At 41.6% G+C, this 26,746-nt stretch overlaps 1 protein-coding gene and 1 non-coding gene across 2 annotated transcripts in view; one reads left to right on the forward strand and one right to left on the reverse strand.

Moving 5' to 3' along the window:
* Positions 1-26,746, reverse strand: part of OCA2 (OCA2 melanosomal transmembrane protein) — a 198,186-nt gene that overhangs the window by 112,628 nt on the left and 58,812 nt on the right. The window contains exons 9-15 of the mRNA XM_040969948.1: positions 22,776-22,847; positions 18,106-18,171; positions 15,121-15,177; positions 12,600-12,724; positions 11,710-11,848; positions 4,395-4,527; positions 797-944 (exon numbers count right to left, since the gene is read on the reverse strand). Of these exons, the coding sequence (XP_040825882.1) occupies positions 797-944; positions 4,395-4,527; positions 11,710-11,848; positions 12,600-12,724; positions 15,121-15,177; positions 18,106-18,171; positions 22,776-22,847 (740 nt within the window). The remainder of the gene's footprint in view (positions 1-796; positions 945-4,394; positions 4,528-11,709; positions 11,849-12,599; positions 12,725-15,120; positions 15,178-18,105; positions 18,172-22,775; positions 22,848-26,746) is intronic.
* Positions 8,469-8,572, forward strand: LOC121149545. The gene has a single exon (XR_005882701.1). It is a non-coding gene; the product is annotated as a U6 spliceosomal RNA (small nuclear RNA).

Genomic DNA, 26,746 nt, shown 5'->3' on the forward strand with positions numbered 1-26,746 from the left:
CCAGATGTGTAACATCAATTGCTTTTGATTTAAAATGTGGGAAGCAGAGCCAGCTCAACAGGCTAATCCTCTACGTGGTGCAGGCATCCCCTGTGGGCATTGCTTCATGTTCCACCTGCTCAATTTCTGATCCACCATCTTGCTTATGGCATGGGAAAGCAGCAGACAATGGCCCAACTCCTTGGGACCCTGCACCAACATGGAAAAAAAAGTTCCTGTTCCCGACTTTGGATTAGCTCAGTTCTGGCTGTTGTGGCAATTTGGGAAGTGAACCAGCAGATGGAAGCACTTGTCTATCTCTCCTTCTCTCTTTAAATATGCCTTTAAAATAAAATAAATAAAGCTATTGAACTAAAGGAAAACAAAAATAAAATATGGGAAACCCAGTGGTATGAATTCAGTCCTCAGCCTGACTTATCACACCATCTAGCACTGGGAAAGTTGTTCAAACTCTTAGCCTGTTCTTATGTTCTTAAACTACATTAATATCATCATACACTACGCATAGTTAAGTGAGTGTTAACCAAAAGACTGCACTATGAAAGAATTATCCCATTATGTGACAGCTAAAAACTATCCCATAGTACGCAACTAGTATCACCATTTTACAATGCTATGAAATTCTCTCGAAGAACCCTCCTTGTAGCTCATTTCATTAGTGTACTATATTACATTCAGACACTGTTAATATGTTAGTGAAATAGGATGCTCATGCCAGCCTCCCATTAAACACAACTGCTAATGATGAGAATCACAGCAGTACCCCATGTGATTCCAGCAGTATCCCGCTCAGTACCTGTTGAAGCTGTGCAGTCTTCGTGCCAGCAGGTGCTCCAGTGCCAGCACCTTTCCCATCAGCAGGCCACGCACAGCTGTCTCCTCCCGGCTGGCTGGGCTGATGCGCTGTGCTGTCAGGCGCCAGACGTGAATTTCGTGCTTCAGTTCTACCGGGACAGGAAGGAAAGGCTGGGATTTCTCAGCAACTCTCACACAGTACACACACTGACAAAAGGCAGGTGGCTCAAGGTCAACACAAAGCAGCCATTCCCAAACCTTTGAATGATTGTAATGGAACCATGTAACAAAGCTGGCATAAGAGTCACCACAGAAGTGAAGTAATACAACTTCAAAGCCTAGGGTAAAGAACAAATTCCATTCTTGAAAAAGATACATCAATAAAACTAGCCCCAGATAACCTTGTCCCCTTCCCATAAGAAGTAACACAGATCCTGATTTCAGCCCAAATCTAGGTCTCACCCAATCATTGAGTGAGGTCTGGTGAAAACAGAAAGTGCCAGTGTAACTCTCAGGGGATGATGCCCAGCAGGTGGGAGAAGCCCTTACGGCCAACGAGGCACAAGTATAAGACGTGGGTCAGAGAAGTGGAGAATGGCACGTGAGACACTGACATTAATAGAAGAAGCTGAATTTTCACCCACCACTGAACTTAGACATCTTCCAATCTAGAGTAGAGAGAAATTATTTGTCACTGCACTGCTTCTTAAGACAGAAAATGTTTCATGAATGCTTATATTTAACTTCTATTTAACCATCAAAAACACTACATAATGCGTATGCAATGCTCATCCAAATATAATAAAGCATGATATTTCCAGAGACCCAGTCATACACAATGTCTTATGTTGCATATTGCAAGAATTAAAGGTGGAATTAAAAGATCAAAGCTTTTCAATCAAGGTTTAAGGCACCTGGAAATTAGCTCAGGATATAAATAAGGCAATAATCCAAAGACCTGTGAGGTAGCATGAACCTTATGGTTCAAACAAGAAAACTAACATACCACCTTTTAATCCCACTCTACTCAATATATCCTTTGCTGATCATCTGTTATGTGGCAAGTGTACTGTTAACACAGAGAATGTAACGATGACTTGGGCAAAGAGATTCAGACCGCAAACAAAGCCCATCAAGACTCAGAATAGAGAATTAAACACAGGAACACTAAAACAAAGTTTTCTCCAAAGCTTGAGCTTTACAAACAGCTTCCTAACAAAACAAACACTAGCATAATGCAAAAGCCCCTTTAGAAAAATAGAGCAATGAGATCATTTCTAAAAGTCTCACATCATTAAACCATCTACAAGCTCATGATAATCTAAATAGAGATGGAAGAGGGGAAAACAGAGGAGGAAGGAGAAAAGGAAGAGGAGGAAGAAAAGAGGAAAAAGAGCAAAGGAGGGAGAAAAAGAAGGAGAAAGGAAAGGAGGGGAGGAATGTGGAGGAGAAGGCGAGTAAGAAGAATCACCAGTGAACAAGGCAACAGACAAGCCCTCTGAACAGTTTCTGTCTAGAGAGAAAAGGGAGACAGAATGGTGAAACAACTTCAGTGTAAGTCCATGTACAACCAGCATTTCATCCAATTCTCTCAACTTCAATAAAATGTCATTATCTTTCACCTAGATACCCAGACCAAGTTCCCTGATCCTGGCTTTGGCATGGACTAGTCCTGGTTGATATGACCACTTTCTCTCTCTCTTTCTCTCTCTCTCTCTTTCTCTCTCCCTCCTTTCATCTCCTCCCTCCCTGAAATAAATATAATAAATAAATAAAATGCTTTTTTAAAAAACCCTTTTTGCAAAATATCCAGGGCAGTCAGGCCACCCACATCCCCTGTTACAGTGCTTGATTTCAGTACCCATCCTTGGCTCCAGACTAGGTTCCTGCTAATGCAGACCCTTGAAGGCAAAAGTGAGGTCCTTGTCACCCACACAGGAGACATGTATTAAGTTCCCAGTTCCCAGCATTTGGGAAGTGGACTAGTGGAGAGAAGTTCATTCTCTCTCCCCTCTCTCCCTCCCTTCCTCCCTCCTTCTGAAACAGGTCTATTTGTGAAGTACAAAGAACTTTCACCCACGTAAGTCAAATGCTAAGAGCTACTCTCTGAAGCAATTGACCAGACTAGACATCAGTGAGTGTGCCCTTCTAGGTTCCTGGGTTGCTTCCTGATGATGTGCCCTTGACAGAGGTGGCCTCATCCCCTTTCGGGCCCACTCAGAGTTTTCCAGCCCTGGCCATTGAGAAGTGAACCAGCTAATGAATGTGATATCTCTCTCTCTTTCTCTCTTTCTCATCTCTCTCTCTCTCTCTTCTCTCTATCATCTTTCTTTTTCTTTCATTGTAACTCTACCTTTCAAATACATAAAATAAATCTTTAAAGAAACTAAATCAATAGGTTAAAGAATGAGTCTCCAACAAGCTAGAGAAAAGATTTAAGGCTACACAACAATAAGCATAATTCATAGCAGTAGGGGCCATAAGAGCAGCAGAGGGCACTGTTATTATTCTTGCCTGTTCCCTTGTTCCTGTCCAAGGTCATAAGCTTATACAGGCTGTCTTGCTTGCCAATTCTGATTGCTTCTTAGTAGCCTTTTACTAGTCTTGTCCTACCAATCTATGCCCTGTTTAATCATAAAACACTGCTACTTCTATTCATCCATATATCTAACACCTTTCTAGATTATGACAAAGAAAGAGACTCTTCCTTCACATATCCAGTGGGTGACACAGAGCCTGTAAATTAAAGCTAGATCTTTTTAGGCAAGACTCAATATCCTTACATGACCAGAGTCATTGTGAGTTCTGATCCTGTCTCTTAAGTTTCAACTCTGCCACATCGGCCCACAAACCAGGAGATATCATCATTGTGCGTCCCTCCATCAGCTGTTATCCTGATGTTTTTCAGTTCACTTCCTAAAGATTACTTGATGTGGTTCCATATGTGTTCCAACCAGGCAAAGACAGAACCAAGTGGAATGTGCTTACCTAGGAGGTAACGGCTGCTAGGGAAACCCCACTTGGCGCTTGTCTCTTACTACAATCCACACTCTACGTCTCATTGAGGAGGGAATGGTTGTTTTTCAAATAACCTATTGTTTGTGACATATTCTAGTAGGTATTTTTATTAACAAAACATCTAAATTTTTAAGTGTCAAAAGCAGTATGATGGTTGTAAGCCCTCTGCTTGCCGGCTGGTGACTCACCTTTGTGCTAATGATCAACACAGCCTTATCGCTGCAGAGATCACACCTCCAAATCGGTCATTCAAGCTGATATAAAACTAGAGCACCGCTGTCTACATTCTAGATGTTGTGTGTTATACAAAAGTGGTTTCAGGAAGTCATGACATGTGAGATCTACATGGTAGGCATCATGTTACATATGATAGAAAAATAAAGAGGCACAGTTCATAAAAGCATTCTGTGTGCTCCAAGGTGGCACATGTGGACAATCAGCCACAGATCTCAAGCAAGGATCGTCCCAATGGTGGATCCTTCTTCGATGTTCTACATTTGATAATGCCTCCTGCCCATCAGTAAGGAAAGTAAGACAGAGCAGTGAAGTCTGAGGCTGGATGAGGAGGGGTATATACTCACCAACAATCTCACTAGGCTCCTTGTTATAAAGCTTTCTGTTCCAGTAGAGGAGTCTGAGGAGTGGGAATGAGACCAGGAGGATGAAACAAATCCCAACGAACATGTGTGCAGTGAATCCCGCAAAATCCAGTCCCTGCAGAGAGCAAAGGGGAAATGGAATCAGACAGGCCTTTCTCTGCACAGGTTCAGGCAGCTCACCATGTCAAGAAACAGAGAGAGATGAGATAAGAAGGAAAGGAGTACAGCAGGGTCTTGCAGGACCTTATGTCTAGGGTCCTGGAGCCCAGTACAAGGCTCAACAAAGAACATGTGTTCCTCATTGTGAGTTTGAAAATGACGAACTTTTTTGTTTTTCATGCAAAGAAGCCAATTTTTACATGAAAGACAAGCAATCCTAAGACACAGATAAAAATCAAGTTACCACTTCTAATTCCAATCTTGGTTGATCTGATCACCTGGACTAATGCAATTATTCTCCTCTATTTGGATGAAAAAAGCAAAGAGTGACAAAACATGAAACTGCGTGGCAGTATTTCTCCCATTGAAAGATAAATTCTTTTTTTTTTATCTCTAAGGCTATTCTATTGATTCAAAAAGAACTTCTCCCAGCTAGAGCATAGACGCTAACTCCCCAGAAAACCTAGTAGCCAGCAGAGCATTCACAAGGGTCCCAGGTAGGGGAGCCTCTACTTGGCCCACATGGTTTTTCTGACTTCTGTGTCACTACACATCACGGTGAGGTCAATGACTGCATGAAGCTATCCATTTGATGCAAGTTCAAGATCTTTTCTTTAGGTCCCTGGACCAAACATTTATGGAACCAATGAGTCAGAAGCATACTGACAAGGCACAACCATGGGAGGCCCCAGTGTGGGAACATGCCCAGTAGTGGGGTGGCGTGGCCATGTAAGTCACAGGAAATACATCTATGCCTTGGGGGTCAATGACAGATCTCATGGGATATTAGACCCCAAGACCACACCCAAGAAAGGATTCAGGGAAACAACCCTACGAAGGCCAGGGTTGGAAAGAGTGATGTGACACATGTTCACTAATTACTGCTTATCAAAACAATTCTAGAAAAGTTCTGGCACCAAAAACAGTGCCACAGATATAACACAACCAGAATAGATTATCCAAAAAAAAATCTCAAAGTTAAAACTTATCAAACCATGAAATTTTGAAATTCTTAATCTTTTGCATCTAGCTGCTTACCAAATGGCTGCCCTTGAAAACAACTTTACAAGTGACAAATGAAACTTTATGAACTCGTTTAAATTCGGCAGGGAAACCTACAGACAATTGAGACTCATGGAATGCTTTGAATGGCTATGTAAAAACCTCATTTGGGGTGAGGTATGTGAAACAACCAAGAAAGAACCACCAGAATCAAAGTAGGACATCCATAGCTTACAAAGCTGCAAACATTTCCGGCATATGTGACTGAGAAAGTCCAGGCCCACCAATTCTGTTTTTCTAAGATTTTGTATTCTCAGACTTATTCTGTCATTCAAGCCAAAACAATTTTTTTATAATACTTCTAAGTGAAAAATCAAAGAAATGCTTACCAAATGCTTAGCCAGATTAACACAATGTTTTATTGAAATATGCATGTCGTAATTAAAAAAAAGAATCCCAGGAAGGAGAAGACCCTAGTATTGCAGGAGTGTATATGATGACCAGACTTGTAGGAATGGATGTGAGTCATAATAAAGAACTGGTCACTCAAGCATATGGTGGAAGATTCCAGGACAGATGGGTTGGAAGCGGTAGAACATTTGTACTCCATTAGAATGAGTTCCAGCAGGTAACTCTGAGATTAAAAGGTCAAAAGTTCCAGAACACTGAGACCACAGGTATTGAAAACATGGGGCAGTGGGTGCAGGACAGAAGATTCACAAAAGAGATCAGATGTTGTCAGAGAAGCAGAGAAGGAACCAGCAAAATAATACCATCAGTGTCATCACTTGGAGAGAACATGGCGGCCGAGGAGTAGTCAAAGAAACTTCTAGTATATGCAGTACACAACGTGGTGGGAAAGCCAGGAGGAAAGCTGAAATGCACACAATTCCAAGAGCAAGAGGGTAAAGGTATGACGAATATGCCAGCGTGCACAGCACACAGGCATAATGGGGAGGTTATCGAAAGAGGCCTTTCAAGTGGTGTTGAAAAGCTCGTTGTCTGGCTTTCGTTGGCACTGATGAGTGTCCCTATGATGGTCATAAAGCAGTAAATGTGACCATCCAAGGAGGACTGCCTTGCTGTCAGCCTATTGAAATATGAAAGGATGGAAGACTATAGCACACAGGACTCCACCACACTACAGATGTATCTATTCCCAGGTGAGGAAAGGGCAGCTGTCAACATGCTGGATCTTGGAAGTCTTCTCCATCAACCTGGTTAGTGCTGGACATTTCAAAACAAAGAACCATCACAAGAGACCCTGGAGAAATGAGCATGGCAGGGATAATGGACAATGGAAAGAATATTCTTCACAACTTCCTCTCTTCCCTACCCTAATTCTCAGAGAATGTGATTACAGATGAGAAATCTTGACTGGTGCAAAGCTAGTGCTTATTTATTATTCTTCTGAATTACTCTGAAGTATTGATTTTCCATGTGAATATTTTTAATTAATTCCAAATTTCAATTTTATTTCATAAATGGTTTTCTTCCCACTTGAATTCCTTGGTGAACAACCAAATAAAGCAATGTCAATATGACCGCCACGCTGCAATGCATGGCAGTGCTGCCATCATTGGTGAAGTTTTCCTAAATTCTCCTCAAGACACTGTCCTCAGGAGTATGAATTCCCTTCTGTATGTAGCCAGAATTCTCTTATCTCTGATCTGTTATAAAAATGAATCTTCACCAAAACAAGGACAACCCCAATATCTCCAGGGATACCCAGAGAATGTTCTTTGCTACAAAACTGAGTGATGAAGTTAGGTTATGCCTCAGTAGGAAGAGTGCACTGGTCAGTGTTCTGAACATTTCTTTAAAATCTCATCTGTGCGTTCAAGCATCAGATTTTAAACATCTTGAATATTGGGATTCTTTCAGTATGTCAGCCTGTCGCAGAGGAAGATAGAATTGTTATGACAGCCTCTTCTTATCCTTCAATTTTCTCCATGGTACTGACATTGCCTATTTGAGACCATATTCCACCATTTAACTCAGAGCATTTAGATCTGGAGTTATAAGGGAAACTTTAAATTGGGCAGAGTTAATGCATTTTCTATCCAAAAACAACACCACTCCTAGACAGTAATAATAATGTAATGCCCATTAGCAGCAGTTCAATTGCTCCAGCACTCATTAACATGTTGGCATAAGAAGCAGAGGAAAAAAAGAGAAAACTAAAAGAAATCAAAGCCAACCTCTAAAACCAGGGAAAGTTTTAAAACTTTTGAGTAAAAATAAGATCAGTTAAGAAAATATAAAAGCCACCTTTTCATTTAGACTATTTCCATACCTCTTTTATTGTAAATTATGTTTTCTACTAGACAATTAAAACTTTAGGTTTTAAGCTTTTCCTATGATTCAGTTTGGGTTAAATTTCAGAGAGAGCTTTAAAAGTTAATTTTTCCTGAGAATCAATATCCATTTGTCCCAGGAACATTTATGAAACATTATCCTTTTTTTCCCCACAGAAATGGCTTGACATCTTTGTTGAAAATCAGTTTTTCGTGTATGGGATGGAGGACAGTTCTATTTCTGGTATCTCTTTTTTGTTAAATTTGTCTGTTTATCTATCTTTTTGCCAATACCACACTCTCTTGGTTATGGTGGCTTTATAACAAATTATAATCAGGCTTCCTCCTATGTGTCCATTCCAGACACTTTGAATTTCTTCTTATATGTTAGACATATATTGTAAATTTATTTTTATTATATTATAGTCTATTATTAATAATATTTATTATAAAGGTGACAAGTTTCATGAATTTCACACATGCAATTCTAAAAGCATTCAAACTTCCCTCATTCCCTCTCTCCCACTTGCCCACCTCTTATTTTTCTTTTGACTTTTAAAATAACATATTTTAATTGACTATAATCATAAGCTTTTTCTCGCTTCGGCAGCACATATACTAAAATTGGAACGATACAGAGAAGATTAGCATGGCCCCTGTGCAAGGATAACATGCAAATAATCACAAGCTTAGCACTTTACTAAATAAAGAATTCAACAAGTAATAAGTAGGGAAAAAAACACTGTTTCTTAAGAGTATAAAGTAGGCCTTTAAACAATAATGAAATTTCAAAATGTCAATCTTACACAATTTCGCACTCTATATATTAGTTACCGCAAATCAGAGGAAACATTTGATATTTGTCTTTTTGAGACTGGCTTGTTCCTCTTAGCATAATGTTCCCTAATTGTATCCATTTTGCACAAAAGACAGGATGCCATCTTTGTAAGGCTGACAAGTATTCTATAATGTATATATGCCATGATATATTTACCCAATCATTTGTTAATGGAAATTGACTGATTCCATATTTTAGTTTTTGTGAGTTGATCGGCTACAAACATGAGGGTACAGATAACTTTCCTATGCTAATCTCGTCTCCTTTGGATACATTCTCAGGAATGGAATGACTGGGTCATATGATAGATTTATTTTTAGATCCCTCAGGAATGTCCTCATTGTTTTCCATAATGGATGTACTAGTTTACACTGCCATCAACAATGGGTTAGTGCATCTTTTTCCCAACATCCTCAGTAACATTTTCCCATTGATTTATTTGCATTATGCTTTATTTTGGGTCTATGTTTTCAAGTTCAGTGATCTTCTCAACTCCAATATCTGCTTAATCCCAATCAGTTCATTTATTCCTCTACAGATATTATAATTCTAGACATTTGATTTGTACTCTCTTTAATTTATTTGATGTAAATAACAGAATTATAGTAACAATGTTCATGTCCTTACTGCTAATTCTAACAGCTTTATTCCAGGATATTTCAAGTGACTTATTCTCTTTGTCATTGATTATAATTTCTTGTCCCTTTACATACCAAGCAATCCTTTATTAGATGGCCGACATTGAGAACTTCATCCTGAGTGCTGGATATTGCTATCCTTATAAATATTCTTGAGTTTTATCATAGGATATAGCTAACATTCTTTTTATACTCATCCTTCTGGATATTAATTTTTAACATGCGTTAGTTGAAAACAGATCCACTGTTCTGTCAAGAGTTAGTAACTCCCGCTGCTGGAACAAGGCTCCTCTGTGTGCTCTGAGCACTCCACTCAATGTCTCATGGATTAAGAGGTTTCAGTCTGTGTGGAAGGAACAGACATCATTCCTGCACTGTGCGTATCAAGAGCTCTTCTCTCCAGCTTTCTTGGTTGTTCTTGCTTGCCATTTGGGTCCTTTCTTCATTTGCATGTACTTACATAAACACTGAGGTTTGGAGGGGGCTCTGAAGTTCTGAGGTGCTCTTCTTGAACAGCTTTCTCTGGTGTGCCGTCTTGCAAAGTGCAGCTATCCTGGCCTATCATGACTCTCAGTTCCACCCTCTCACCCAGTGAGCTCACTGGGCTCCTCCCAGGGCCTCTTTTTCTGTATTACATTTTGATAACTCTGAAGTCAGTGAGCCAGAGCAATCATAGATGTTCCAAGTGAAGGAATCATGATTGGTTTCTGTTTTATTTTTGCTTTACTGTCTATTGTCTCTATTAGAGTTGTCTCACGTACTTTATCTGGTTTGGGTTGTTTGTTTTGGTTGCACAAGACAATAAAGCCATCTTGGCCAGAAGCAAATCACTTCTATGACTTGATCTGCATCTGCATATGAATATTCTAGAAGCTTATCTGCACCAGAACATTCACACTGTCTCTGGGTGGTGGGATTGTGACACTTCTATTGAACATGTGTATGTATGTGAGCATGTTCCTTCTATTTCTGTAACAAATGTATTGTGGTGTAATAAAAATCACAAGTATTTTTCTACACTGGTTCTACTCTAGGTATAGCAGGTTCATTCTGGGTGACAAATGGCCTTAGAATAGATCACAAAGTTTTTTGACCTTGTGATATGCTCCAGGGTGACAAAATAATGACTCACTTAGCAATGGGGGTTAGTTCAACATCAAGCTTCCCAGGGTGACAGGGAGTGTCATTTCATCAAAGCATTTATGTTATACACAGAATCCTAAAACATGGTGGGCTCAAAGTGTAGCCACTGACACCTTATAATATGAAGTAACAAAAGTTTAAAGGTCTATAATGAAAGATGGAGAATGAACTTCACTGGTACATATACACAGAAATATATCATTCACCACTCTTGAACCATTCTTTTACTATTAGCTCAAACAAGGGAAACAGAAAATTCTGACCAGAAACTGAAAAAGGAAAATTAATGATATAGTTCTTATCTTAAACTCTTAAGACATAATATCATTTATATTCTCTAATACAATGTCTTTATTTTAGTATAAAATAGGTTATAAATTAATATCTGCAAGGGTTTTCAAAGATTTCTAAAGATCTTGATTACCATCTCTTACAAAACCGAATTTTAAGTTCTTCATCAGTAAACTCATCTATCACAGTGGAGAAAGGAGTCTATTTCTCCCATGATAAGACACCATTTTTTTCCTAACATTGATTAAAAGAAAACTCAGCTTCCATTAATATAACCAACTGAATAACCAAATCATTTCTTTAAAAATTCATCAGAAAAAATGAAGTCCATTCAGACCTGTTAGATCCACAATAGAAGAGCACTCATCTAATATCACCCTCTCTCTTTTTTTTTTAAAGGTTCATTTATTTGAAAGACAGAATTACAGAGAGAAGAGAGAGAAATGGCAGGGATAAGATGCAGAGAGACAGATTTCCTTCTGCTAGATCACTCCCTAAGTTCCTGCAACATCTCATGCTGATGTGAGTGAAAGCCAGGAGCCTCTTCCAGGTCTTCCATGTAGCTACAGGAGTCCAAGCCCTTGAGCCATCTTCCACTGCTTTCCCCAGGCACAGCAGCACAGCGCTGGATCAGAAGTGGATTAGCCAGGACATACACTACTGCCCATGCGAGATGCTGGCTTTGCAGGCAGTGCCTTAACATAGTAAAATAGTAGCATTACACTACGATACCAGCCCCTTAATATCCTTCTGTTGAGACGACTTAACAGCACCCTCTATGAAGAGCTGATCAACAGAATCTGGATTTCCACTAACACAAAGGAAAGATTCGTTCTTCCATGCCTGAAGAGTGCTGAGGGAGCAGGTCGAAAAGAGTGCTAAGCGGAGCTCTGCATTTACTGGAAGTAATACTACTCATTGGTACATACCATCTTCCTCAGCTCCTGGTTGGAAACAATAATGACATTGGGTGGGTCCCCAATGGCAGTGGCAGCTCCTCCAATGTTTGTGAAGATCACTTCCGCAATTAGCACTTGTCTTGGATCAAGGTTGAGTACCTCACATAATCTGCCACAAACAGAGCAAAATGAATGTAGTACAACCTTTAGCATCGTGAAAGGCCCAAATGCATCCTAAAGGCTTTCAAAGCACTTATCTATACACAGGAGATACACACCTGTACACATGCACGCACACACACACACACACGCACACACACACAGACACCTGTAGAAGCACAACGCTAATGGCATGAACACTTTCAGGCTGTACCAACTCTGAGAATCACATTTCTTCTGAAAGGAAACCCAAAACCCTCTGAACAATCGGTGTCATAATGTGCTCCTCCCCAAACCATTCAGGTCAAGAAGGAGCAACATCTCCTTGTGCAGATCCCCTGGCACAGCAAACAGGTGCTCACCACCAGATGCCTTCTAGTTGAGCAGAGAGAGGCAGTGCAAAAAACACCAGGGCACACATCAAGACTGCTCACATCAACACATGTACAAACTCCTGAGCTGGCCCAGGTACACGATTATTGAGAAGAACAAGAACCTGACAGTCTGGGGCAGAGGTTCTTCTCTGTGCACCCCCTCCCCCAGTGTCTGGTAAGTCTTGCAATGGTAACAGTGCCCCACAGGCACACAAAACCTATGCTGTCTGGATTGGAATGAAGTGCACTGTTTGGCAGTGAAGAGTAAGGCACCGTCGCTGCCTTATTGCCTTTTCCAGGATGTGAGAACAGAGCCAGTTCATGCGACCAGAACTCACAGCTGCCCTGAGACCAGTTGTAAGACCACAGGAGATGTGCTCTGCCAACCTTATGGTCACCGGAGTGAAGAGGAGCATCGTAGTGACATTGTCTAAGAAGGCAGAAAGGACGGCAGCAATGAGGCACAGCATGATGATCATGGTCCACACTCTTCCTCGGGACAGGCGGTAGGCCTGGGACACACACGTGAAGGAACAAGGCAGAATCAGCAGGTTCACCGTGATTATGGAACAGAGATCCGAAGCAACATTGCATGGGGGATTAAAAGCGACACCCGCAGAATCCTATCTATGCCTGCTGAGACAGTGCTGGTCTTACTAAGCACCACAGTTCAATGCATTCTAACTCCATCTGGGGCTGCATTGTCTCCTCTCTGATTCTTCACAATGCTTCTTGACAGCGATTGTGTCACCAAGTGGTGAGCCCCAATCCCATCACTGCCATCTAGTATTTCATTTAGACTGCGTCATTTGGAATCCATGTGGCCCTAATGGCTGCTTACCTTTAGCAGACCTATGTGTTGGGAGAAATAATCTACCTGGAATGTGCACTTTAGTGATCAAGAATGGCAACCGAAATTACAACATCTAATTCCAAGTTTGCAAAGGACTTTGTTAGGTAAAATTATTTTAATTAAATTTAACTAAATTTTGGTTTTAAAAAAGTATCAAGAATAGAATTAGTATTTGGCCAAGCTCTGGAGGCAGAAACTTGTTCATGTAGTTCCTGAAGCAGCCAGGAAAAAAAATTAAACAACAATGAGCTACCAGCTCACATTTGTTAAAATGACACTTTCCAAAACATGAAAGAGGGCTCATCACAATAGCCTAGTGGCTAAATCCTCTCCTTGCAACCACCAGGATCCCATATGGGTGCCAGTTCTGATCCCGGCTGCTCCACTTCCATCCAGCACCCTGCTTGTGGCCTGGAACAGCAGTCGAGGACGGCCCAAAGCTTTGGGACCCTGCACCTGAGCAGGAGACCTGGAAGAAGCTCAGGCTCCTGGCTTTAGATTGGCTCAGATCTGGCTGTTGAGGCGACTTGGGGAGTGAGCTAGTGGACAGATGATCTCTGTATCTCCAATGTAAATTGCCTTCCCAATAAAAATAAATAAATCTTAAAAAAGAAAAAGGAAATGAAAGATAACATGTATCGGCACCAGATAGAGCAAAGGGAACCCACACTATTGGTAGGAACGCAAGTTGGTATCAACATATGGAAAACAATATAGCACTTCCTTTTTAAAAAAATTACTAAAAATAGAACTATATAAATCAGCAATCCCATATCTCAGTATACATCCAAAGGAAATCAAATTGACATAACAAAAAAGGAAAAATTCATATTCCCAGGTTCATTGCAGCAGTATTCACAATAGTTGAGACATGGAGGCAGCCTTAGTATCCATCAGTAAACACACAGATAAGAAAAGATAGTATACCTGCATGATGGAATACTACTTGGCTCTAAAACAGTGGAAAATTCTTTCGTCTGCCACATGATACATGAAGCTGGAGGACATCATATGAAGTGAAATAAACCAAGCACAGAAAAGCACATGTTGCATGTTCTCATTTACTTGCAGGAGTTTAAGAAGTCAATCTCATGGCATTAGAGTATATCGGCAGCCACCAGGGTGGCTGGATAGCAGGGGAGCAGGGTAAGGAGGGAGTCGATGAGATATTAGTCAAAGGGTGTTAAGTTTCAAATGCATGACTAGGTTTAAAAAGTTTGGGGAAATGTGTATTATGAAAAATCTATGTGTGGATTTCAAAAATGTTAACGATAAGATAAGCTTATCTTTTAATTTCATGTACTACAGAATTTTGAAGACATTTTTTGTAGATTTAATATGGTTCATTATATATTTCAAAATCACTAAAAGTACATTCCAAATGCCTCACCATAAAAATGAGAGGCAAAAAAAATGAGGCAAATAAATGATGCATTTGTAAGTTAGCTTGATTAGTCGTACTATATTATATGCACATGAGGATGCTTCTAAAAGCACATGGAAAATCTAGCTTATCATTTAATTCAATCTTTGAAGCCCCTTTAAGTGTGTGTCTGTTCATATTTATATGCACATTTATATGTCTATATATAAACATTTTAAGACTCAAAGCATTTGTAAAATAAGCATGTTTTTCTCTAACATAAAAATACGTGTGTATCCAATATTTAGAAACTAATCATTAAAATTATTTCACCAAAAGGCAAAATCATCAGAAGCTAACGCCTTGAAATATTTACATACACTAATATGCAAAACAATTTTTGATATGTAGCTCTCACTAGCCAATTTAAATAACATCACACAAATATTCAATCTGACTACTCTTTTCCTAGTATCTTTTTTCGTTTATTTATGGGGGAGCAGAAAGCATTGCTCTGAACTTTACAACTTAGCATAGCAACCATACTGGCATGGCAGACACAATTCTTAAAAACAAGATTTTAACCTTAAAGACATTTCTCTAAATAGCTTAATTCATTACATTTATAATGTCAGAAAAGCAGATACAGTAATTAATTAGTGCATAACAATTAAATACAATTTCATACTTACTTTTACAGCACAATAATCAAAAAATCCAGTCTCTGAAAATATAGCTACTAGGATCATCTATGGAGAGAGAGAGAAAAAAGACCAGGACTGTTTTATAGCAGAGACCAAATTGAAACAACACAGGGGGATCAGTCACAAACTTGAGCCTGCCCTCCGCAAGCTCCTCACTCTTGCTGAAAAACCACCACTGCTTCATGTAAACCACCTACTAATTCCCTGAGTGGAGGTTCCTGCTAATGGTTTTATACTTCGAATTTTGTCCAGAAATGTGTCCTCAAGATCCATTCTCATCAAATCTAATCCTCATGCCAAGCACCAGGAATTATTACTCTCTGATTATTGATCAGGAAAAATAGCATCGGAGAGATGAAGCAGCTTGCTCCCTGTCACAGTTAGAAGCCGGACGGGAAATGGGCTAGCATGAGGCCTTCCGCACGGAGCTTCACAAGCTCCGTTTTAATGTTCTAAGGGTTTAAAACTAAGGAGAGTTTTATTGTGAAAATAAACTGAGTCTTGTTATCAGTTGGCGAACTTATGAAAATAAGAATAATTCTGTGAAAGAATCTCTGGGTTCCCTCTGAACACAGAAGACCTATGTACATTTCTTTCTACTATTGACAATCAGCCGGTGAAAACCACCACCAGAGATACTAATCAAAATTAATGTATTATTCATTCTGAATTTAATCAACCAGGCATTTCAACTAGCATGATTTTCCTGAAAGGTTCTCTTTTCACCTCCTAAAATTGCAGTTGTCATATGCTAAACTTGGAATAATAAAACACAGGTTCAAATCCTGCTGTTGCCACTTAGGAAGAGCTCATCCCTAAGCAATAATAATAATACTTAACCCTTCTTAACTTTCCTCATTTCTGAATGTTCTGCACCTGGTAAAGTTGTTATGAAAATTCACCAAAATTCTATAAATCAAAGTAAATGGTAAAAAAGAAACCTGTTACTATCTTTTCAATAAACTATATAAAACTTCCTGAATTTAAGATTTGATTCAGTACAAATATCTTCCATTTCTGGAGTAAACACCAGTGATAATCCTGACCAAAAAAAAAAAGCCACTGTGGTACCACGTGCAGAATATGTTACTACACACACACACCAGTGGAAGGTTCATAAGAGCACAAACAAGTGGGGTCCGGCGCAGTGGCCTAACGGCTGAAGTCCTCGCCTTGAACACCCCGGGATCCCCTATGGGCACTTGTTCTAATCCCGGCAGCTCCACTTCCCATCCAGCTCCCTGCTTGTGGCCTGGGAAAGCAGTCGAGGATGGCCCAAAGCTTTGGGACCCTGTACCCGTGTGGGATACCTGGAAGAAGTTCCTTGTTTCCAGCTTCGGATCGGCGCAGTATCGGCCGTAGTGGTCACTTGGGGAGTGAATCATAGGAGGGAAGATCTTTCTCTCTGTCTCTCATCCTCTCTGTATATCTGACTTTGTAATAAAAACACATAAATCTTTAAAGCCTGGGATTCAGGAACTCAGGGAACAGGGTAACACAACCCATGGATGACTGACTGCTAAGAAAGAGGCAGGAAAGGCAGGGACTTGGTTAGAAAGGCTTTCTTTGCACTCTTGAAATTCCAGAATCTTAGAAACCACACATTCTTACTAAAACCGACATGAAGTGAGGAAAAACACACACACACACACACACACACACAATGTTCGTGGGCTGAATTAAGACCCACAACCCCCCAAACTCATGTTAAATTCCTAATCCCCAAGTCTCCAGAATGTGTACAGTTCTTTTCAGATACATAATTAAGAGACAAGCCTTTTCGGGAGGTAATTACATTAAACTGAAGTTCTACATTTCCTCTGTCTATCCCAATAACACTGGTGTCTTTTTAAGAAGAGATTAGGGCTCCAACACAGAGAGTGGGAAGATCACTTGAAGACACAGGGCGAAGACGCTGTCTATACAGCCATGAGAGGCCTCAGGGAACACCAAGCCTGTTCCCACCTGGACCTTGAACTTGAAGCCTTCAGAAGTATAAGAAGAGCATTCCTCTCAGCTTAACCCACACAGACCGAGGTGCCTGCTACAGCAGCCTGACCAAGCTAATACAACATGGTTTTAATTTTATTTCTTATACATACTTATAGACATGATTCCTTTCCTCCATCCAGATGCTCAAACCTTGTATGTTTCTATGGACACGACACAGGTCACTTCCTGTGTTAATCCCGGGGTCAGCGCATTGGCTGGCTCCACATGTGCCACCCACCCACAAAGGGTGCAGCATGATTTTGAGTCACATTAAAGACTATGGCAGCAGGAGGAAATGCTGACAAAGGGAAATCATGATATCTATAATGACCTGACTATATAGTGTGGTGTTTTCCAACCCAGAAAGGATGAGACCTGCTTGACCAATTTTGAGGTCTATTCGAGAAGGCATAAGCCACTCCACTGCTGTCCAGGCTCTTACCAAATTACATTTATTCCCACTAAGTTGGTTTATGACTCCTATACCAACTCATTTGCACATTCAAATTTTTTTCCCAACAACTGAACTTGCTGACATGCCTCACAGCACACAGCACAGAATGGCCACTTCACACAATGACAAATTTAAAAACACCTGAACTACTACTCAAAGATTATTGCTTCCTTTATGCATATAAAGGTATTTTTCCAATTACTGAAAATCGTAATGGCTCATTTGTTTGGCACATTCCATTGTTTTATTTTAATAGAAGTAACAAAAAATAATACACAACTTTGCCAAGTAGTAATATTATTTTCATGGCCACATCTTAGAATGAAATTCTTCCTCCAGATAAACAGGGCTCAAATCATTCTATTCCTCCTCAAGAGGAATTAGGTAGAACTGTGCTGACACTTTCCAATCAAGCCCTAATTGTCAGAATCTTTTATGTAACGATGGTTATCAGGAACAGTGGCAAATGAGAAGAACCATGTTAAAGTGGGCTCAGCACCATAGCGCTCTGGAAGGACTGTAATTACCATGCCAAACAGCAGGGCCAGGGTCTCAAAATCAATCCACTCCACCACCTGGGTCAGGCTTGGTCTCTGTAATCAAAGCACAAATTTGCCAATTAATCCTGTGCATCACCCTCGTGGGGATAAGCTCTAAAAATATGGTCCTTTGCAAACCCATTCATTCATTGCATTCACTGCAAACATATCATTCACTTCTCTTTGGAATTGAACCATATCAATGCTGGAAAATACTCATGACCCAATGCATCTGCTATGTCAAATCTATGTATTTAGTAAAAAAAAAAAAAAAAAAGGAGGAGTTCGGTCCTCGGGCTTGGGGGCAACTGACGCTCCCTGCAGTGTGGCGACTGTGGGGGGTGCCCCTGCCGGGTCGGACCCAATGCGGGGGACTCACGCCAAAGACACTGCCACAAGGCAGTGAACGAGTCCTCGGCCTCCCCCAGGACCCAAGAGAGCTCTTCCCTCAGGGTAAGTCCGCCATGAGGGAACTTGGGAACTGGGTGGAAAGTCCTAGCTCCGCCCAGCTGCTAAGACCATGCGGCTGGGGGAGTTTGGGAGGAGTTCGGTCCTCGGGCTTGGGGGCAACTGACGCTCCCTGCAGTGTGGCGACTGTGGGGGGTGCCCCTGCCGGGTCGGACCCAATGCGGGAGACTCACGCCAAAGACACTGCCACAAGGCAGTGAACGATTCCTTGGCCTCCCCCAGGGCGGCCAGTGCACCAAGTGGTGCCAGGCTTTGTCTGCTGGCCGCCCGGAAGGGCAAACTCTGGGGTTTTCAAGATATGTAATTGCTGCCTGGGTCACTCATGACTAAGACTAGGTTGAGTGTAGGTGCAAAGTGAATTTTCGGGTATTCTCAGTGACAGTGTCATGAAAGATACAAGCAGGCAAGGGGACCAAGACCTAGTGGTTTGGGGGAAGTGTCCAGAAGATAATTTTAGTAAGACAGATGCAACAGCTCAATTATGAATACGGAGATGGGATATTAGTATAGAACATCACTGATCACCATATACTAGCCCACACCGAAGCTATGGATGGGGGCCTCTTTGGCAGTGTAGGGTACCATTGCCCGACTGAGTGTTGGAGTTGTGGAGTGGTCACATTTGGCAAATCAAGACACTCTCCAGCACACAAGAGAACTTGGGCTGGGGGTAGGCTCTGTGGGGTTGTGTGGGCCCAACCCTTTGGAATACAAATCCCCCGGGTTAGTTCCCAAGCTGGGGTTGCAATGGTCTAAGCTAGGTGTGACCACGACATCTGCCATCACTCATGGGTAAAGGAATCCACAACAGTCAGGGTAGGTCAAGGCAGCAGCACCCAAATGTGCATCTTTAAACAGGATGTGGGGTGGGCCGGGCTGCCACTGGAAGGGGACAGAAGGGGCAAGGCTGAACAAACCTTAACTCACAAGTAACAACAGAAATCAGGTTGGAGCACAGCTCATGCCAGGTAGGTCCTTGCACATACTGATCTGTGTGAGGCAGAGGCACTAAGCCACAGCATCCAAGGGGCCACGACAAGTGAGGGGCTCTGCCAAACAGAGACAGAACAACCACCGGCCTACACCTGCTCTATGGCAGGGCAGAGGCCCGGTTGGGGAAATAACAGGACACCCTAGCTGGGTTGAGTTTCCCACCAAGGAGCGCATGGGCTGGAACTGAGGCTACATTCTGATCAGGATACGATCGTAATCTCACTTGGCACAATTGTGGACTGGGATGGGAAGCACCAAGCCAGGCCAAATTCCAACACCATCTGGTGCTCTGGAGGACCGGGGAGGGTTGTGTGACAGACTAGGTTAGGTCTCAGCCCTTACTGAACCATGTGTGAGCTTGGTAGGGGTATGGAAGAGCCATGGCTGGGTTGAAATATCCAACAACAAGAACCAGCTTGGGTCGGAGGCCAGGCAGGAAAAGCCACTGTTCCTCCTAGGATAGCAGGCGAACTGAGTAGTGCTGGCTCATGGACCCACTGGTATGCGCGAAAACTGGCATTGGGACAGGTTCTGGTGGAGGAGCCCGGGCAACTCCTCTGGCAGGACACAGTCCCATGCAGGTAAGCGCAACAAGCACAATAGGGAACAACCCAAAACAGGCAATGAAAATTATCCCACTGGCATACACATGGCATGGGTTGGGGGCAGACCAGCCTGAATCTGTTCACATTACCTTCTGGTGAATCCGAGCACCAGAACAGAGTGTGGGTCGAGCCAGGTTCGGTTGCAACACATACCAGTACACAACAAGTAATGCCAAGGTGAGATGAGCCGTACCAGATGTGGCTGCAGCACACAACCAGCACATGTGACAATCAGGGAGGAGGCAAAGCCAACAGGGGAACGTGGGCACCCCTGCTGGATAACTACTTCCATTGGAAAGTGTGAATACGGATGGGGGCAGTTCAGACTAGGCAGGGCTATAGCACCTGTGGGCCTCACGGTGAGCTGACTGTTCTGACTGGTGCAAGTTAAAATTAGAGTGGGTTGAGGGGTGTTTGGGCTTAGCCACAGCATTAGCTGGCAGAGGCTGGTACTAGGAGCCAATTCTGACAAGTCAAATGCCAAAACTACCTGGAGACTGCATACTCTAGGAGTGGGTGTGGCCTAGTAGGGAAATAGTGGGCACCTCCCTCAGGGTTACCACCCTCACTGGACAGCAGGAAACCCAGGCTAGGAGCAGGGGTGGCTTGACAGAAAGGCACCTGCCAGTGGGTGTATGGGCTGGATAATAGGTTGGTTGGGTTGAACCAGGCTTCAATGTCCATTGACGTGTGCGAGAGCTACTTGGGATGTGGGACAGACTGGACAAGCCTGCAGTGCATACTGGCAAGCATGGGAACCAGGGTAGGGGGCAGAACTGGTAGGGGTTTTGGGGAGTCGCCTCAACTAGGCTGCAGCTCCAACTGGTTTGCATGAAGACCGAGTATGAAGTGGGTAGAATCGAGCTGGACTACAACACCCATTGGTTCACAAGGAAGACAGGGCTGGAAGCCGAACGGACCCAGTAATCGCAACGACCAGCATATGCATAAGCTGATTGGTGTGACGAACAGTGTTGGAGTCTGTACTAGCAAACTCACTCAAGAATCAGATCTGGGATCAACTCAGATGAAGTTTCTTTGGATATTTCTCCAACTGAACTGCTGATCTTGGAACCCCAACCATCAAGAGACTGTCAGCCAGTGGACTCTGAATAGGTTTCATTACGGTTGGGACGGAGAGATTGGCAGCAATCCAGAACCGATGAACTATCAAAACTGTATGAGCAGGACCCTTGGAGCACGCCTCATGTTGGGGATGGGGGATGGGTGGGAGGTAGGGTGGGGCTTTCCCCTTTGTTACTCCCCTAACCCTACATACAGGGCAAAATGATTATATTAGTGTGGAAACAATGATATTACCCACTTTCACCCTGTAGCCCGTGACCCTTTGTACCCTAATAAACTAAGATTATTTAAAAAAAAAAAAAAAAAAAAAACAAATACACCAAAAAAAAAAAAAAAAAAATTCAATTCTTTCCCTTGGTAACTCCAGGTAGAATTGTAGCATGAATTACAAGATTGGCCCTTAAGCTTATCATCTTAATGGACATATGTCTTCTGTGGTATGGCGATAAGGCCAGATGTCAACTTGGACAACCACCTGTCCTAATCTCCATGTGCCCACTCACCCCCACCCCTTGGGAAACAAGAATAAGGAGCAGAGTGTTGAGTGATGGCATAGTCACAGTGCAGCTTTCAGGACGGGGCAGCAAGGTGGATGACTGTGCGTTTTCTGCAGCAGGTGCCCTACCATCTTATTTATACACACTACTTATTTATTGCAGCATTCCTTGATTATTAATAAAAGCAACAGTGGTTTTATATGTATGCATTAGGGTTCTGGGGTACTTTACCTTCAGGGTTAGCATTTGTTTATTCCAACTCTAGTCAAGAAAATGTTCAAGCTACTGCTACTTGAAGCCTGGACCTATATTCAAAGTATAAATTCAAAAGTAATAACTAACTCAACTTCCACCACATGATTTTTTTAATTTGCTCTTATTCTTTGGTTGAATGGTCTCAAGTTTAAATGTTCAGAACAGCCACTGAATTCCAGAGACTTGTTTTCAAATCCCAGTCAGTGGGCTGCCAACCTTGGGTGGGCTTGGTTTGATTCCAACACTGCCCATCAAACAACTCTGGGCCTTTATCTGCAGTGGACACCAAGCCTTTCTTGCTTCCCTATATTTATCCCCTATATTCCTCCCAAATGGGTCACTTCCAGACTCTAACACTACATTATCCTTCCACATTTACATCTCCAGTGGCCTCAAACACCGTCTTCCACTTCCCTGCTCTAGTTAGGCTAGTTTCTTTCGTATTCCAAAAGCTGACAATACCAATATCTAGTTCTCATGCCAAAAAGTTACACAGCTTTAAGCAAATGAATAGGCATAATGAGCCTTTCAGCCAAAATAGGGAAAAACAGTACTAAGATATATATGTGAGAATGATAGAAATCAAATGCAAATCATTCATAAACACCTCTAGGTCATACCTCTAGCACAATTCTTTTGTAAAATTGCCCAAGTCACCCATGACTTAATAAAAAAATTCACCTAAAACCTAGAATATCCTTAAACAAGACATTCTGGTAAGAGTAAGTTAATAATTCTCAATGTTTCAACTTACATCACCAATCACAGCCAGCGCTGCCAATGCTGCAAGGGAACCCAACATGGCTGCCAAAGTTCTGTGAACAATCTGGAAAGGAACATAGAAATTACTGCATTCCAGTGAAACAAGGATTTAACACACAGAAATCTTGTACAGGGGCCAGTGTTGCAGCACTAAAAGTTAAGCTCTGCCTGCAATGCCATCCATATGTGCACCAGTTTAAGTCCCAGTAATTCCACCTCTGATCCAGCTCCCCACTAATGCACCTGGGAAAACAGCAAAAGATGGCCCAAGACTTGGATTCTGCTACTCACATTGCAGACCCATATAGTTCCAGGTTTCTGGCTTGATCTGGCCCAGCTCTGGTCATTGTGGACACTTGAAGAATGAACCAACAAATGGATGATGATGATGATGTGTGTGTGTGTGTGTGTAACTCTGCCTTTCAAATAAATAAATAAAACTTTTAAAAAAAAAAATCTTCTGTTGGGCCCGGCGCGGTGGCACAAGTGGTTAGAGGTCCTCGCCTTGCACGCCCGGGATCCCATATGGGCGCCGGTTCTAATCCCGGCAGCCCCGCTTCCCTTCCAGCTCCCTGCCTGTGGCCTGGGAGAGCAGTCGAGGACGGCCCAGGGCTTTGGGAGCCTGCACCCGCGTGGGAGACCCAGAGGAGGCTCCTGGCTTCGGATTGGCATAGTATCGGCCCGTTGCAGCTCACTTGGGGGGTGAATCATCGGACGGAGGATCTTCCTCTCTGTCTCTCCTCTCTGTATATCTGCCTTTCCAATAAAAAAATAATAAAAATAAATCTTTAAAAAAAAAAAATCTTCTGTTGACATGCCTATCAGTCTGTATCTGTCATTGTATAATCCATCCAACAGCCAAGCATGTCATAAGTCTTAATGTTCCAGGGACTGGAAATCCCACCAACTAACACAACCAACAACAACAGGCCTTCCAAAGAAAGCTATTTTTATTTCCTGAATAATTATACATCTCTGACAAACCAGCAGAAGACTAAAAAACCATGTTCTACAAGAAATCCTGCAGTAAACTGTCATTAATTATTTACCATATCACTCCCTAGGCAACTGGACTTAACTTCAACATAGTAAATCAATTCTTCCCAATTAGAGACTGTTATTAAACCAAAGGTATGCATGCAAACACTTCATCTAATTGAGACTTCAATATTATCAGTGAGTCATGAAAACATCTTTTCTATTTAATCATAGTTCAAATGGATGTGGAATTTCTAAGACAAAAGATGAAGAAAGCCAAAGCTGTGGAGTAAAGAGACCTCATACATTGCTAGTGAGATGGTCAAATAGTGTAGCCAGTGTAAAAAGCAGTTTGGAACTTTCTTTAAAATAAGACAAAAATTTATAATATGACCCATAAGTTCTTCTAGCAATGTAGCCAATGAAATGAAAACATTGCATGAATATTCATACAAACATTACTCAAAATATGTGAAACTGGAAACATTCCAAATGTCTTGTCAGGGTGAATGAACAACTAAATGTAAGGTATGCTACACAATGTGACATATAAACAAGAAACATCTGTGCTCAATAAGAGAGCTCAGGCAAAAACAACTGTAAATTGCATTGTCCTTGCTATATGAACTCTGCAGAAAAGGTAAATCAAGGGAAACATGAAAATTAGGATCATCAAAGGCTTAGAATGGCAACAAGAACTAAGAATAGGTCCTTGGACACGTATGGAGTAAACCGAATGTTCTCAAAATGAACTGGGGTAATGGCTGCAAAATTTAAACTCAATAGAAATTATTTAATTGCATACTTTCAAAGAAATTATGGTATGTAATTTATACTTTAATAAGTCTATTAAAACATACAAAAAGAACGTCATGAGACTGAGCAGAAAATTAAATACTAGCCCATATTATCCATTTGGTAAAGCCATTAAGTGGTTTTCATTCAATCAATTTATGCCTTTCCCCAGAACCTGACTCTCTAGACTAGTAATTACTTGAAACTTTACTTTAGACTAATATCATTTCAATTTATCATTTTTACTGCTGGATTCAAAGTTAGTTTTTAAGTAATTTTATAACAATTTTTACATTAAATACTTTAGAGTTGATGCATTTTCTTCAAATAGAGATGCCTAAAATCCAATAAATTATTATCAAACTTTAATCATTCCTTCCATTTGTGTTCCGGTTCCCAGTTTGAAACACCTCAACACTTCCTGATTCGAGGCTTTAGTTATGCCTAGAAGGTAAATAGAACAATAATTTGCTCCCAACTTTACAACTTTGGCAAACTATGCTGGCATTAAGCCATAGACTGAACTGGGAGTCAAAGTCAGATTTTCTCTCACAATACCTAGCACTCCAAATTTCCCCATCCAAGTCACATAGCTCCCTTCTCCTACCCACCACATAGTTCAAACTCTAGTCCTGCCACATCTCAAACCTGCCCTCATTCAGGAAGTTATAGCTGTTGGCACTATCTTCCCGGACCACACGGGCATCTTCTCCAGCTTTAATGAACAACCCAACACAACCCACCACTCCAGCTCATAGGAACATGGTAATTTTGCAAAAGTTACAAGCTGGCAACCCCAAACTGTAGTAGCCTCTAACTCCAATAAATGGTCTAGATTGCTTCCCTGCCATGAGCTTTTGGGATGCAGGTGGAACCACACACCTGCCATGGACATAAGCCCCACTGTGAGGACCCTGGCCATCACCACCAAGATCCACATGCCCTGCTAGAACCAAAAGGTACTCCTTTTGCCATTCCAAACAATGGAACAAGTTGTGGAGCAGACTTCTGCAATGCCCAAGTGGAAACGTCAAGTCAAATGGCCTACCAAGTCAACAATGGAAGACACATCTTCAGGAAAAAGCATCCAGTATATGAAAACCACCCTTTCAAAAGGATCAAACAGACCGATCTCTTTGATACAAACATAAACATAGCAAAAAAGCAGTATGAAAAACAAGGGAAATAAGCTCCAAAATAAATCTACCAACATTTTAGATCAGATTCTACAGAATGCGAAATGATGACAAGTTGGATAGACAATTCAAAGGAATGAGTACAAGGACGCTCAAAGAGACCCAAGAGAACGCATATATATAATTAAACAGAAGCCAATACACAATATGAATGAGAAGCAGCAAAGCAGCAGAGATCTTTAAAAGAATCAAACATAAATAGCAGACGAAGAACTCAGTAAAAGAAGGGGGAGGAGGAGGGGAGAAGAGGAAAAGGAAGGGAAGGGAGGGGAAGGGAAGGGAGGGGAAGGGAAGGGAAGGGAAGGGAAGGGAAGGGAATGAAAGGGAAGGGAAGGGAAGGGAAGGGAAGGGAAGGGAAGGGAAGGGAAGGGAAGGGAAGGGAAGGGAAGGGAAAGGAAAGGAGAAAAAAAAGGAAACTACAAACCAAGCACCCTGATGAACATAGATAGAAAAATTCCAACAAACTGAACATCAGGATCAACTAAAATTATTCCCAAGGATAAAAGAATAGTTCAATACTCTAAAATCATTGAATGTTATTCATCACATCAACAGAATGAACAAAAACCAAATGATTTTCTCAGGTCTTTCACACCTTTGATTAAATTATTCAAAGATATTTTTGTTGGTGGTGTGAAGAAGATTGTAATTGCTTCCCTGGTGAGTTCATTATTGATATGTAAAAATGAAACTGATTTTCATGTGTTGGTTTTGTACCATGTACTTTATTTGACTTCACTTATCAAATCTAATAGTGTCCTGATGGAGACAGACGATCATATCAACAAAGGCAAAAAAATTTTTCAATAAAATTCAGCATCATCTCATGACTTTGGCCATTGTAAAAAAAATTTTTTTAATAAATAAGGGGCCTGGCACAATAACCTAGTGGCTAAATCCTTGCCTTGCATTCGCCAGGACACCATATGGGTGCTGGTTCATGTCCCAGCTGCTCCACTTCCCATCCAGCTCCTTGCTTGTGGCCTGGGAAAGC

The sequence above is a fragment of the Ochotona curzoniae genome, unplaced genomic scaffold, assembly GCF_017591425.1.
Source record: "Ochotona curzoniae isolate NIBS_2020 unplaced genomic scaffold, NIBS_Ocur_1.0 scaffold_4701, whole genome shotgun sequence".
NCBI lineage: Eukaryota > Metazoa > Chordata > Mammalia > Lagomorpha > Ochotonidae > Ochotona > Ochotona curzoniae.